The 14,272-nt window shown below is 37.5% G+C and overlaps 1 protein-coding gene across 1 annotated transcript; it reads left to right on the top strand.

Annotated features, from left to right (window-relative positions):
• Positions 1 to 205: 205 nt before the first annotated feature.
• On the top strand, positions 206 to 7,851 carry LOC107661313 (leucine-rich repeat-containing protein 58-like). The gene is made up of 5 exons (XM_016450832.1): positions 206 to 850; positions 1,197 to 1,273; positions 2,490 to 2,646; positions 3,818 to 4,095; positions 6,810 to 7,851. The coding sequence occupies exons 1-5, from the start codon at positions 471 to 473 to the stop codon at positions 7,001 to 7,003; spliced, it is 1,086 nt and encodes a 361-aa protein (XP_016306318.1). The 5' UTR covers positions 206 to 470; the 3' UTR covers positions 7,004 to 7,851.
• Positions 7,852 to 14,272: the final 6,421 nt, after the last annotated feature.

Raw genomic sequence — 14,272 nt, 5'->3', positions numbered from 1 at the left:
TTATTATTATTGCTAGTAAGAACTGAATTAGAGAGCTCTGTAATTGGCATTGTTACTTGTAAGAATTTAATTGTAGAGCTCTCTAATTGAATTGTTACTAGTGAAAATGCAATTACGACGAGTAACGCTGGGAGTATTTTAAGCTAACACGGCTTGCCATAGTTCTAGTAAAGGGTTAATACAGTCGGGCGGAGCCAAACTCCAGTGGAGCCCCGAAACATGAATGTTAAATTGTGAACGCTTGATAGACAGACCGTCTTTGATAATGACTGTAATGTGTGGGTTGCCAACCGCCAATAAACACCAAAGAAGAAGAAGAATGTAATGTGTAAATGCTGCCATTAGGCCGAGTTATTTAGGCTACACATGGAAGATCGGGACGCTTGGCGTTGGAAGTAAACTCGGACATAGTGTTGGGAAACAGCTTGAACCAGAAGAAAGGGGTCTTTTTTCCGTTATCGGCTATTAAAATGGAGGGTTATGAAGGAGCCAGCAGCAGCGAGAGTGTTTTAGATCTGTCCCGTTTGAATCTGAACAATAATAGTTTGGACACGGTCAGCGAGAAACGACGGAAAGACACGAAGCAACTGTACCTGTGTTACAACCGCATGACGGTTTTACCCGAGTCCATCTCTTTATTCTCGAACCTGGAGTTTCTCGACATCAGTAACAACACGCTGTCGGTCATCTGCGAAGACATTACCCGACTGACCAAACTCAAGACCCTCATAGCCAAGAACAATCGTTTAAATGTGTTTTCTCTGCCCAAGCACTTTGGCTCTCTGCAGCTGGAAGTGCTGAATTTGAGTGGGAACAGGTTTGAGGAGATGCCGAGCCAGTGTCTGCAGCTGTTACAAAAGTTATTGATTTCCTCTTTTTTTCTTTTGTTCTTTGATGAACAGACATCACAGCAGCTGGGTTATAAGGTTATTTGGCACACATGCTCGTAGTTTCATTTGAGCCTTAATATGAAATTATACAGGCTACAGCACGCGCTGCAGTATTTGTGAATGAATGAATGAATGATGCATTTATATAGCGCTTTATTGTGTATTGCTGTACACCCAGAGCACTTTACAGTCATGTTGGGGGGTCTCTCCTCAACCACCACCAGTGTGCAGCATCCACTTGGATGATGCGACTATTTTTGGCTATTGCTAAAAATATACCCGTGCTACTAAAAACTGGTTTTCCAGGGTCACATATGTCATCAAGGCAAAAGTGACTATTATCACGGTAGGGATGCATATTTGTGAAGTTTTGTTACCTGAATGTAAATATACCTAATGTGTTAGCATTTATGTAGCAACTCTCTCACTGATCAAATTACTTCAACTCTTTATTTCAGTTTTATTGTCTTGTGTACATAATCAAGTTATAATTGTCTGGGTCTGAGACGCTTAAAACTTAAATGTAAAATTAGCTATATAGACCAAAATAATTTTTTGAACCAGGCTGTAAACATGTTTTTTTCTGCTGTAAAGTTGGGCATTTTAACATGGGGAGTCTATGGGATTGAATCCATTTTGCAGCCAGCCTCTAGCGGCCAGTTGACGAATTACAGTTTAAGTCACTTCCGTGTTGGCTTCACGAGAGAGAGAGCCGGAGGTCGCCGCTTGGTTGGCCCACATTACACACAGAGTTGGTCCTTTTCGAGAGATCTGGACCTCTTTTCCCTCTGCCATCTCTGCCTGCTGTGGTAATCGTAGAGACTAAGCCGAGATGGGCTGGCGAAAGGAATGAGGTATTGAAGCAAAAATGAATGCCTCTCTTCAGGGAGGACAACAAATGGACAAAGTGGCCGGTAGGGTAAAACACTAGAAGATCTCTCACTCGTTCCTTTGCTCTCAGTGCCTCATTCTTTTGTAGAGGAAGGTTTCCTTTCATTTCCATGGGAGGTTAAAAAAAGATTCTCAGCAATGAACTAAATCAACTCTTGAGATGAATCACAATGTTACAAACGTTGATTTGAGGCAGAAAAGACAAAGGTACAAAACGATGTACTTAATCTAGTCATCTCATAAAGTGCTGGACGTGTGTTGTCTAGGACAGAAGTGTTTGTGATACAACAATCGGGATGTTTGCAGAAGATATCTTTGTTATCATGAAACACTGATCTGTATTGGCTTAAAAACAGCTGAAGGTGAGCGATTTCCTCATAGCCTTTGTGTGTTAGTGGTGATCTTTTTTGCATGTCTGCATTTCCTCACTGGAAGGCTTCCTACCAGGATAAGAAACCTATAGTTATCCTTTATCAGTGGCAGTAACCATAGGGCAGAATTACTATTGATTTTGAAGATACTTTAATACAGTTGTTCTTATTAGCAGGTCAGGGCCCACTAGGGGACATTGGCAAACTTCCAGGGAGGCCCAAATAAGTACAATTATTTAAATTTAGTTACAGTATACAATACATTCATGTACAATGTGTTCTTACTGTGATTTTGTCACTATTTTGACATTGTTTTGTTTATAACATTTTGTGACAGCCCTTCCACAACCCTTCTCTCTCTCTAGCTTAGAGCTGTTGTATCTGGGTGGTAACCAGATCTCCTCCATCCCTGCTGAACTAGCTAACTTACCCTGCCTCAGTTACCTAGTTCTGTGTGATAATCGCATCCAGAGCGTCCCACCTCAACTCAACAGGTAAGTCTGAGATGTCACGCAAATGCTTGCTAACAAAGTGTGTCTATTTGTCCTTTAAGGTTGCACGGTTTGAAAAACACATTCTGCAATTATTTTGACGATAAGCATTTAACAGATCATCAGGGTTATTATCATTAACTGAAACTAAAACCATACAAAATTCATTACTTGAAATAAAAAGAAAGAAAGAAAGAAAACTTCAACTTTTTATTTCATTTCAGTTTTATTTCAGCTACTTGCCAAGGCAACAATTCTCATTTTCGGTTAGTTTATTTTGAAGTACATGTTTAAAATAAAAAAGTAATAAAAATTATGAAAACAAACCACAATTACTAAAACTTTTACTAAAATGAAAACAGAAAATATAAAATACCATTTAAAATATTAACAGAAACTGTTATAGTTTATTAAGGATACTAAAATAACAATGCAGCTCATATTGATTGATTCTTCTTAAGATATCCAAAAAGTATTATTGTATTATTAATATGTAATTTACATGTATATTAAGTATTTAATACATAATATTATAATATGGTGTTTATCATATAATGTGGTGTAGTATGATAAACAGGAAAAAAAATAATAATCATGCAAACATTTGAAATGAATCCGACTTATTTTTAAAAATCTCATTTAAAAATATCTTGTTCACATAATGTTCACATAAATAGCAAATATTACTAAATATTTGCTAAAAAAAAAGTTAAAAATTGCCTTTATCCATTAGGTTTTCTATTAATAGCTGTTTACATGCTAAATATAAGATGTACAGCAATCAATATAAATATCTTTATAATATCATTTCTATCACATCCACCAACCGTAATCCCATATGAGATTACCGTGCTCTTTACAAATGTGACCCTGGACCACAAAACCAGTCATAAGGGTAATTTTTTTTCGAAATTGTCATCAGAAATCTGAATAAATAAGCTTTCCATTGATGTATGGTTTGTTAGGATAGGACAATATTTGGCCGAGATACAACTTGAACAGATTTGAAAATCTGGAATCTTGAGGGTGCAAAAAAATCTAAATACTCACATATATATATATATATATATATATATATATATATATTCTGTGATACATTCCAATACTTAGTAGTAGTAATTGTAGTAGTAGTATTAATAATGAAAGAAATATGCTGTTCTTTCCACCCTCCCAGGCTCCATTCCCTGCGCTCTCTTAGTCTGCATAATAACCTGCTGACGTATCTTCCGAGAGAGATCCTGAGCCTGGTGCACCTTCAGGAGCTCAGTCTCAGAGGCAATCCTTTGGTCGTACGCTTCATCAAGGACATGACCTACGACCCCCCATCGCTGCTGGAGCTGGCTGGACGAACCGTCAAAAGCAAGAACCTCCCATACTCGCATAAAGACCTCCCGAGCCATCTAGTCAACTACCTAGACATAGCCAGCAAGTGCCCCAACCCCAAGTGTGCAGGTGGGAGGAGAAACATGATATAAAAGTTTTAATAAATATAAGCTAAGAGCATCCAGAGAGGTTGAAACCAAAGTCATTTATATATTCAATTCAATATATTCAAGTTTATTGTTACAGTGTTTTTCACAATACAGAAAGTGCTTGTTTTAGTGTTTAAATCAGAACGTATGTTGTTATCAGCCAGAGATGAATCAAAGTTACGTCTATAATGGCAGTAATATAGAGCTATAATATGTTGTTAGGTAACGTTGTAAACTTAAGCAGACACAACAAACCTGCTAAGCATGAATTACAGCTTGTGCTTGTAGTGATGATATAATATAAGAATGATATTTGACAGTTTTGAATGTTTATCGTATATAGAATAATGTGCTCTCATTTAAAGGAATAATTCACCCAAAAATGAAAATTCTGTCATTTGCTCATCTTCATGTGGTTTGAAACCTGTAAGATTTCCTTCTTATTTTTTTTTTTTAATATTATACACACTACCGTTACCAAAGTTTCTTGTGCTCATCAAGGCTTATTATCAATGTTGGAAACAGTTGTGCTGCTTCATGTTTTTTGGAACCTGTGATACTTTTTTCAGGATTCTTTTATGAATATAAAATTAAAAAGAAATAGGGCTGGGCAAGTTAACGCATTATTATCGCTGTTTTTTATTATTATGAAAGTCTGTTGCTCACTGGCTCTGAATACACATACAGACAAACCATGGGTCACAGGAGAGGTGGGATGTTGATCAGTACTGGCTTGGGATGGGTGTCATCATGCGTCTCAACCAATGAGAGCATTTAGGGTGGACCTATAGACTGCTGCATCACTCACATGAAGCGCTCACGACTTCACGTAAAGGCAGCAGAGAAGCGCTCTCGCTCAGCACAGTGGAGTGCATGGTTTTGTTAACTTTGTGGTTTATTATTTTGAGTCGTTTGGGATGCGGTAACACACGGCCCTTTCACAATATATTGCATTACAGATCTATCACATTTGACACTCAGAAATGTTCACGTAATCATGCTGCATGTATCAGAAGTTCAGCGCTCCGACACTACATGCGTACCGCGCCCGAGCCCAAGTGAACCGCGCTCTGGCCCACCTCTTCCAACCGAGCCAGGGCTGGCTAAACCAACCACGGCACGGAGCGATCACACTAGTCAAGCGAACCGGGCTTTGGGGGTCAAACGCGCTCGGGCACGGTTAAGATTGCCTAGTGTGATACACCTTATTCTCCTGCATCCCGCACACATGAGTCTCTACCCGCTCGCACCCGCACTCCCCCATCAAGTGTTGTCCCGCACCGCACTCTGCTGTGTTGGGTCCCGTGATAGTGCAGGTCTCTACTCGGAAAGTGCTTGTTATAATGTTATGATCGAGGCTCTGGACTCTGAGCATAACTTGTTTTTCTATAACAAGCTATAAAATATTTTCTATAAAAACGTTAATGCCCTGGCAGTGGCAAAGCTGTAAAAAAGCACCTTATTTGTTTAAAGTGTTTGCAAACCAAATGTTATTGCACTTTTGTTCACAGAGCAGTACTTTTAAATGAAAAAAGTGCACAATACACTACTTTTGAATTCATTATTGAATTTTGTGCATAACAATGCGATTAATAGCGATTAATCGCAGAAAAATCCTGTGATTAATCGCAGAAAATCGTGCGATTAATCGCGATTTTAAAAAATGCATCGTTGCCCAGCACTAAAAAAAACATCATTTATTCAAAATGGAAATCTTGTGTTACAATATACACTACCGTTCAAAAGTTTGGAGTCAGTAAATTTTTTTCTTTCTTTTTTTGAAAGTAATGAATACTTTTGTTCAGCAAGGATGTGTTAAATGGATAAAAAGTGATAGTAAAGACTCATATTGTTAGATTTTCATTTTAAATAAATGCTGTTCTTTTAAACTTTTTATTCATAAAAGTATCCAGAAAAAAGTACCACAGTTTCCAAAAAAAATTAATAAAATGAAGCAGCACAACTGTTTCCAACATTGATAATAAATCAGCATATTATAATGATTTCTGAAGGATCGTGTGACACTGAAGAATGGAGTATGATGCTGAAAATTCAGCGCTGCGTCACAGAAAGCAATTATATTTTAAAGTATATTAAAACAGAAAACCAATATTAGAAATTGAAATAATATCTCACAATATTATAGTTTTTTCTGTATTTTTGATCAAATAAATACAGCCTTGATGAGTACAAGAGACTCCATTAAAAAACACTAAAAATCTTACTGATCCCAAACTTTTGAATGGGAGTGTATAATGTCATATATTTTGTCTCTCCTTTGAAAGTCCACGCAACCAACATTTTCAAGCTTTAAAAAGTTCATAAAGAGATTGTAAAATTAATACACGTGAATTGAGCGGAGCCAGGCCTTCTGAAGAAACACAAGTTGCTTTATATGATAAACAAATTTAATTGTGGCTTTTATTCACATTTAAACATTGATCGATGCATATGCATAAATATACATACAAATGTTGTAATTTCTGTTTCAAGATGAACAAAAGTCTAATGGGTTTGAAATGACATGAGGATGAGTAATATAGTGTAGCTGTGGTGTGAACTCTGCTATTCTTTTAAATATAGACCAATTTTTAAAACTATTTATCATTATAGTTATCATCCTTGGTGTGAATAGGCCTTTAGTCAATGCAAACCATTTTCTAACAACAGCATATCTCACCACCTCATTCCCAGGTGTTTACTTTGACTCATGCGTTCGTCACATCAAGTTTGTGGATTTCTGTGGGAAGTATCGCCTGCCCTTGATGCACTACCTGTGCTCCCCAGAATGCACCTCTCCCTGCAGCTCCAACCCTCAGAGCGACGCTGACTCAGACGAAGACAACAGCGTGCCTGCCGATCGCCTTCAAAGAGTGCTGCTGGGATAACCTCGCTCACCCCGCACATGTCGTCTCCTCTCTCTCACTTACAGTGTTATCTGCAGGAGCTTTGAACTTTACAGCCAGCTAGCTTGAAAACCTCTCAGCTGAAGCCAAATCTTACTGCCAAGTGATTGAGCAAGTGGCATTCTGAGAAAGACATCTGCAGATAGTTTCTCTTACAAAGGCCTTGCTTTGCAAAGGCAAAATCAAAAACACTGGCGGTTCAGAATAGTTGTTAGTTATATTAACTAAGTTGCCTTGGTCATCAATCTGTTAAGCTCTTGCACTTTTGTAATATGTTAGAAGACGCAGTTTAGGTACATGCATATCTTTTGCTTGGCAGTAGGTTGCTTTGTCTCTCACGGGAGAGCGCTAACTTCATTTTTTTCACATTACGCACAAAGATTTACTGTGAAATAAACATCGAGAACACTTGCTTTTTGGGTTTGTGAGAGATTTAGAATAAAGTTTTCTTCATGTTTGTAACTGCGTGGCCTGCAGCACTAAAAAAGCTACATCTTCAAAAACATGCGCTTGTGTCTGCAAAATATCTTGATTAAGTTTTTGTGTTAGTACTGAATTTACTAACACTTTGCGGTTGCATTCAAAAACCGGGGCAGCATCTAGAATCTTCAGATAAACAGTGACAAAGGTTACCAGTGACTTTGTTTTGAAGGTTAATTCTTCACTCTGCTTTAATATAAAATATATGATATTGTTACAGAGCCAATGGACAAATTTGTGATGTGTTTCTAGCATTTTTAAACTGAACTTTGTTCTTCGAACACTTCCTGCACACAGAAGAATACGGGGCCAGAACTGTACCTTTTGGGGTACAATAGCTTGTCCCTGGAGCAGTACCCTTAAAAGGACATCTTTGTACATTTTTACCCCTAATAGGTACATATTAGTACCTTATTACTACTCTAAGGTACTAATATGTACCTATTAGGGGTAAAAAAAAAAAGGTACAAATATGTCCTTTTAAGGGTACTGCTCCAGGGACAAGCTGTTGTTAAACCCCTTTTTTTTCTGTGTGTGTTTTATAAACTCAATTTCTTTAGTTTCTTCACATGTGTCTTACACTCTTAGGCTTAACCAATACTGACTATGCAAATAACTAATGCAATCATTATTTCAGAGTTTTAAAATTCATATCTAAGGCTTGGTTACACTTTACTTGAAGGGGTGTGCATAAGACTGACATGACACCTACATAATCATGACATGACACATGTCATGAATATGAAGGTTTTTTTATGCATGTTTATGACAACTGTCATTAAGTGTCATTCGCTCAGTTATGTCATTTTTAATGCAAATATGACATTATTTGACCTAACCCTACCCCTAACCATAGCCCATAACAAAGACATCTCAAACAATGTCATCTTTGCATTAAAAATTACATAACTGAGCGAATGACACTTAATGACAGTTGTCATAAACATGCATAAAACCTCCTTCATATTCATGACGTGTCATGTCATGATTATGAAGGTGTCATGTCATGATTATGAAGGTGTCATGTCAGTCTTATGCACACCCCTTCAAGTAAAGTGTTACCTAAGGCTTTTATACTAAATAATATTTGATGATATTTTCTATATGTCAGTGACCAGATGGAATGTTTTTTTTTTTTAAGATGATGAAGGCAGATTTGAATAACATTCACTCCTCTAATGGTTTATAAACATGTTTTTGCACTTCTTATGTAGAGTACTATAATAATAAAAAATTATTATAATAATTTGTGTGTAGGTCAATTTTTTTAATGAATATTGCATGTTTTTCTGGAATAAAGCCAGAGCTTTCAAAACATTTCTACAGTCCTCTTATATTCAAATCTAGAAGTAAAATATAATTTCTAGGGAAACCGGTAGTAATAGCCAGCTAAACCTTTCATTAGGATCATTAAGGCCGCATTAATGCTCACTTCTGAACCATCTACTGCTGGCCTTGTTTTCTCATGAGATCTGCTTATTTTGCGTCATCAATAGCGATGTGAGCTTATGCTTATCTTAGGCAGGACGCTTCTGGCCTTCATGCCTTGGCAGGTACACTTGGCCACAGTGTTGAAGGACCTCAGAGAGTTGTGCACGGTGATCATACTCTCCCTCTGGGTGACCAAAGTACACAGCACAAGCCCTTGGTCTGGTGATAGCCACAATGGTGGTGCAGAAGCATGACCTGTGGTTGGAGCTTGTGATGAAGGAGGCCAAGAAGGTAAAATTTCTTGACACCCTATCTCCCAAGCAGGACTGTTCGATGAAGAGGTGGAGGCCTTTACCTAGCAGTTCATGGTAGTGCCGTAAAGCACATCCTGCTTCAACGCACCTCGGCCATTGAGGTCATCGACAGCCCCTTCTGCTGTCCCAGCTCCAACACACACCAAGCCCCCAGTGCAATCTCAGTGCCAGAGATGGCAGAAGAAAACAGGGTCTTCCTCCTGCCAGCCCACGATGAAGAGCCTTCCCAGGGATTCTAATTAGTCCCTGAGGTTGGTGGTCCAGTGAATGGACATTTGCTCAACGCCTGCAGTCCAGCCCAAAAGATGGCACAAACCATGTTCGTTTTCCCAGTGGAGGATCAAGTTGGGAAGACTTCTGGTAAAAATGTTGGTTTAATTTTGAAGGAGAAGGCGATGTCAGGCACTGAAGGAAGTCATTTCTGAAAAAAGAGCAAGTTTCTCATCCACTGCATATTACACCTGTAAACGATGTCATTGGTTCTCATGGACATGATGGCCATGCATTGAGCACCAGCGATCTATGCACGCAAATGCTTCTCCTCCAGGTGCTGTGCTGCAATGTATGCCCACTTGCTCACTCCTGCTTCCTCATGTTCTATGGTGTGGCCCCTGGGCCCCTGTATCAGACTGGGCTACCCAATTCAGTTTGCAAGGTGACTTATTGTTTTATATAGTGGTAAGCCTGGATATGGGCAGCCATGCTCAAAAAGTATCATATCTGAGAAACAGCACGTCTCCCAGAGCAAGCCACTGCTTGGCTCAGTTGGAGCCTGACCCTGCCCTCAAGATCAGAGGTGTTCAGAGGATTGGAACAATGTCTCATTACGTCCATCAGAGAACCAAGGTTACAATAGTAACCAAGATCTTGCCTCACATTTCACACTGCTTATACTTTACCTGGGGTTAAAAGTCAATCCTGGGTATTCATAAGTGAATGTTTCACACTGTATATTGCTAAACCCACAACATGTTTACAAAGGCTCTAGAGTTGCACATTCTCATATTATATAATACCGTCTGGACTATCAAGTTTTCCAGAATGCATTTGTCGGACTGTCTACTGTTCTCTCCACTTCACTTTTTTTTTTCCGTCACCATTTGATATTTTTTCCACTTAAATGCTGAAATTACTGTTTCTGCAATGCATTTAGCCTTAACATTGCATTGTTTCACACTGTACACGTTTTCACACTGTACAAGTTTGGCACAGCAATGTGGGGTTTATAATCCCGGTTAAGAGGTGGTTAACCCCACTTAAATTACAAGTGTGAAACATACCTTTAGCCTGGGTTAAAAACTGGCTTTAGAAAGACAATAACCCAGGGTTATGCAAGGTGTGAAAACCCTGTTAATTTGTACCCTAATTTTTGTTAAATAGTGAGCATGATTTAATTACACTAAAGCAAGGGAGCAAATTAGCACAACATAGCCACAATTTAACTGAAACAATGGATTATTTTAATAAAATGTGGCCATACATTAATAAGTCATGAAAATTAATTCGTAATTCATTGCCAAGACACCTATTGCTCCTTCTGCATGTTATGTATCATCCTCCAATCTCTTAATCAATACTTTTCATTTGTGATAATGGGGTTCCGATGCTTCTGGCTAACATTTTGTAAATGTATGAAGTTCTGAACATATTCAGCATGATTACCTGTTGCTTCTGTAACCTCTAACTTCTGTGTAAAAAAATGTTGCATTCAAGGTATCATTGAAATTTAAATGTGTTTTAGTTGGCAAGATTGATTCCCCTCAGAATCCATTAGCCAGACACTTGTCAGTTCAGACGGTCAGGGATTTGGCCAGTGAACATACAGGACTAAGTTCCTGCATTTGCATATGAAAATGCCATCTCATCACTGCTCCTGAATACAGAGGGACTTTCTTTTCACCTTCCAAATTCAAAGGTTTATTCTATACAGGACACTCTTTCTTTGAAGGAGAAAGACCTGGTAACACAAATTGATGCCACTCTTTTTCCACTTTATTTGGTCCTGTTTTCACTCTCTGTGAGGATTGTCTAATCCTTGATGGGTTTTGAGGGACAGATGTGTTATTTGTCCTGCAGTTTGTTTGACCACTTTTTAAACACTTGTTAGGAGCTCAAAGCCCCATGGCACCCTACTGACAGCACATTGAAAGGGTCTCTCCTCACTTCACTGCACCTCAATATATACCGTTGTGAGTTCTGAGATGTGGCTTTCTCATAGCATGCACATTTGCTTAATGCTTAAATGTGTTAAATGGTTCTTTTCACATCTTTTATCTCTTCTCTAGTCTCTGTTACCTTGAGAGTAATCAATTCATGTTCATAGTGGAGTTCAGAAAAGCCTCTAAATGTCTTGCTACAAGTTTCGAGAACAAAATATCTATTAGCTAGAACAGGGTTCCCTAAACTTTTTATATATTTTGAGATGTATGATCAATCTTAAGACCTATCAAAAGTTATAGAGATGTACTTTGGGTATAGGCTTCTTGAACTTCATTGCATTACGACCATAGAATGTATTATTTCTTGCAATTTTGATTTTATCTTAAAAGTTGTAGTTAACGTCTTGCAATTTTAAGTTCTGAGTTTATACCTTGCAATTTGGACTTTCTTTCTCAGAATCACAAGTTTATAACAATCCTGACTATTTCTCACAATTTCAAGTTTATATCTCACAATTCTGACCTTTTTTCTCAAAATTGAGTTTACATTTTGCAGTTTGTACTTTTTTCTCTGAATTCTGATTTTATATCTGTTTTAAGGGGCATCTAATTTTGTGAATGAAAGGATCTGTCTATAGTTTTTTTTTTAAATGCACCTCTAGCCCTTTATTTTATTTTTAATTATTTATTTTTCTTTTTTATTTCACTGTCCTGCGTCTCACATTTTAAATGCATGGCTGTTTGTGGTACTTTTTATATTTTTGTTCTTGAACTGTCCCTCTAAACTGTAATCAATTTTTTACAAAATTGATTTGATTATTCTATGTCAGAGTTCTGAGGGCAGTAAATAAAGGGTATCAGATGTTTTGAAAGAATTTGTGTAAGAATAAAGGTGTAAGAAAACCACCCTCAAGATTAATGAAACATTCACTGAGCTTTGTAATACATGCACAACACATTAAAAACTCCATATATATGTGTGTACCACAGGAATGTGCAAGCTGACAGCTGTGTGGGTGTCTGAGGTTTAGTCTTCACATCATGAGGGATACTGCATCTTTCTGAGGAAAGATCAACTAAACCTTCACTCTATAATTAAATAATTCAGAATCTTCCTCATACCAATTCATACTTAAATACAAGTCCTGTGACACTGAAAAATGTGTGCGGTTGATTTTAAAACAGAAAACATAAGAAAATATTGTAAAGTTAATTAAACTGGGGAATGAGTTAATAGTTGCAGTTAACGTGTGTGCATGTACCTGTATAGCTGCAATTACTTGCAACTTGAGATGCATGAAAGACGCCAGGATGAAATTGAAGCATTCACATTAAAATGGTTGTAAGTTGAGAGCTGTGAACAAAGTTTAGCATTGTACCTTGTCCAGCTCTCACTCTACAGAGAATGTGCTGTTGTCAAGCACACATGACAGATCCTTATTCTGGAATAACAGTCTTTAAACATGTTGGAATATGAGCCACATTCACACAGCAGCATGTGAGCATCCATAACCTGTCATTTTGGGCAGGACTGCCTGCCGCAGGAGGTGAGTAATAGCTGTGCCATGACTAGAGTGGGTGGGTGGAACGAGGAACTGTGTTCTTAGGATTATTCTGTGGTTTTTTTCCATTACAATATTGACCTTTTATGACATACCAAGGTGAGTGTTGTCATCATGTCACTGGTGATTTCTTCGTGTATGCAAGTTACATCTTGAAATCCAGTTCAGCCATAAAGATAATTGCAGTGCTGTATAATGACTTCTTACCAGGTCAAGTGGAATCATATTTTCTAATGTATAAAGTAACCTTCACAGACGGAGATATCAAACATAGACTGCAATTAGGTCAATGCGAAGCTTTGTATACAGAGTTTTTATGGCTTTACACATTTTCAAGAAAAACTAAAACAGTGAGGAATGCAGTGTTAGGCTATAGGGTCCTAGATTTTTGACCAATGAATTTCAATTACTTTTTTCTTGATTTTTTTATGTGATTTTTGATAATATTTTTAATGATTAATAATTTCAAACGCTTAGTTTGAAAAGAGCAATTTGCTCACCACTCAGAAAAACCACTATGGCTTATGAGCAACTTTAACACAACACAAAATCAATATCTAATCAATGAAATATATGGTTTTAGTTGCTTTTACATCTTATAGAGCACAATATAGAAAATGCAGCCTATCTAATCATTCATTTTCTATAGGCTATTATATATTTTTTTTTAATCTCCAGGTTATCTAGGTTATCCAGGTTTTCCATGACTGTGGGAATCATGTAAATCCAGCTATTAAATGCATGTTTATGCATGATATTCTTTTTCTGAAGAAAATCTTGAAAGTGATAATCTGGCTATGTAACTTTGTATGCTCCTAAATTTGTGCAGCCATCATTGGCCATATGCTGTTGTTATTGGGCATACTGGTTGTACACCATCTCCTCTTTCCTTACTCCGTAACTGAGTAGACAGCCATCTACTGTTGCCTCATGCGGATGAAAAATTTAGCAGGTCTTTGGAACATGAGCCTGGAAGCCCTGCACCTGCCCTGAGGTTAACCAGGTTCAGACTCAAGAAGAAACGTAACAGTCCGAGAGCCTCCAGTAGTAGAAAAGAGATGAAGAGATATAACAATCTTTAAACCATTTAATATCTGATGCCAACCTGCACATCAAGAATTCAAATTCTACCCAATAATTCAACCATATATTTCACAAAGTCTAAGCGGGGTGGGGGCATATCCATTTTCCTTAATATAGTTGGATTGCAAATTGTTTAAATTAATATTATTTAAATAAGAGGTACAGTTTAAATATTGTGCCCAATTTTATATTGCTTTTAAATGTTTTAACATAATTTCAGGC

Source organism: Sinocyclocheilus anshuiensis, unplaced genomic scaffold (genome assembly GCF_001515605.1).
Source record: "Sinocyclocheilus anshuiensis isolate Anshui unplaced genomic scaffold, SAMN03320099.WGS_v1.1 scaffold507, whole genome shotgun sequence".
Classification (NCBI taxonomy): Eukaryota; Metazoa; Chordata; class Actinopteri; order Cypriniformes; family Cyprinidae; genus Sinocyclocheilus; species Sinocyclocheilus anshuiensis.
Note: the sequence above shows the minus strand (reverse complement) of the source record. Positions and strands in the feature narration are given on the sequence as shown.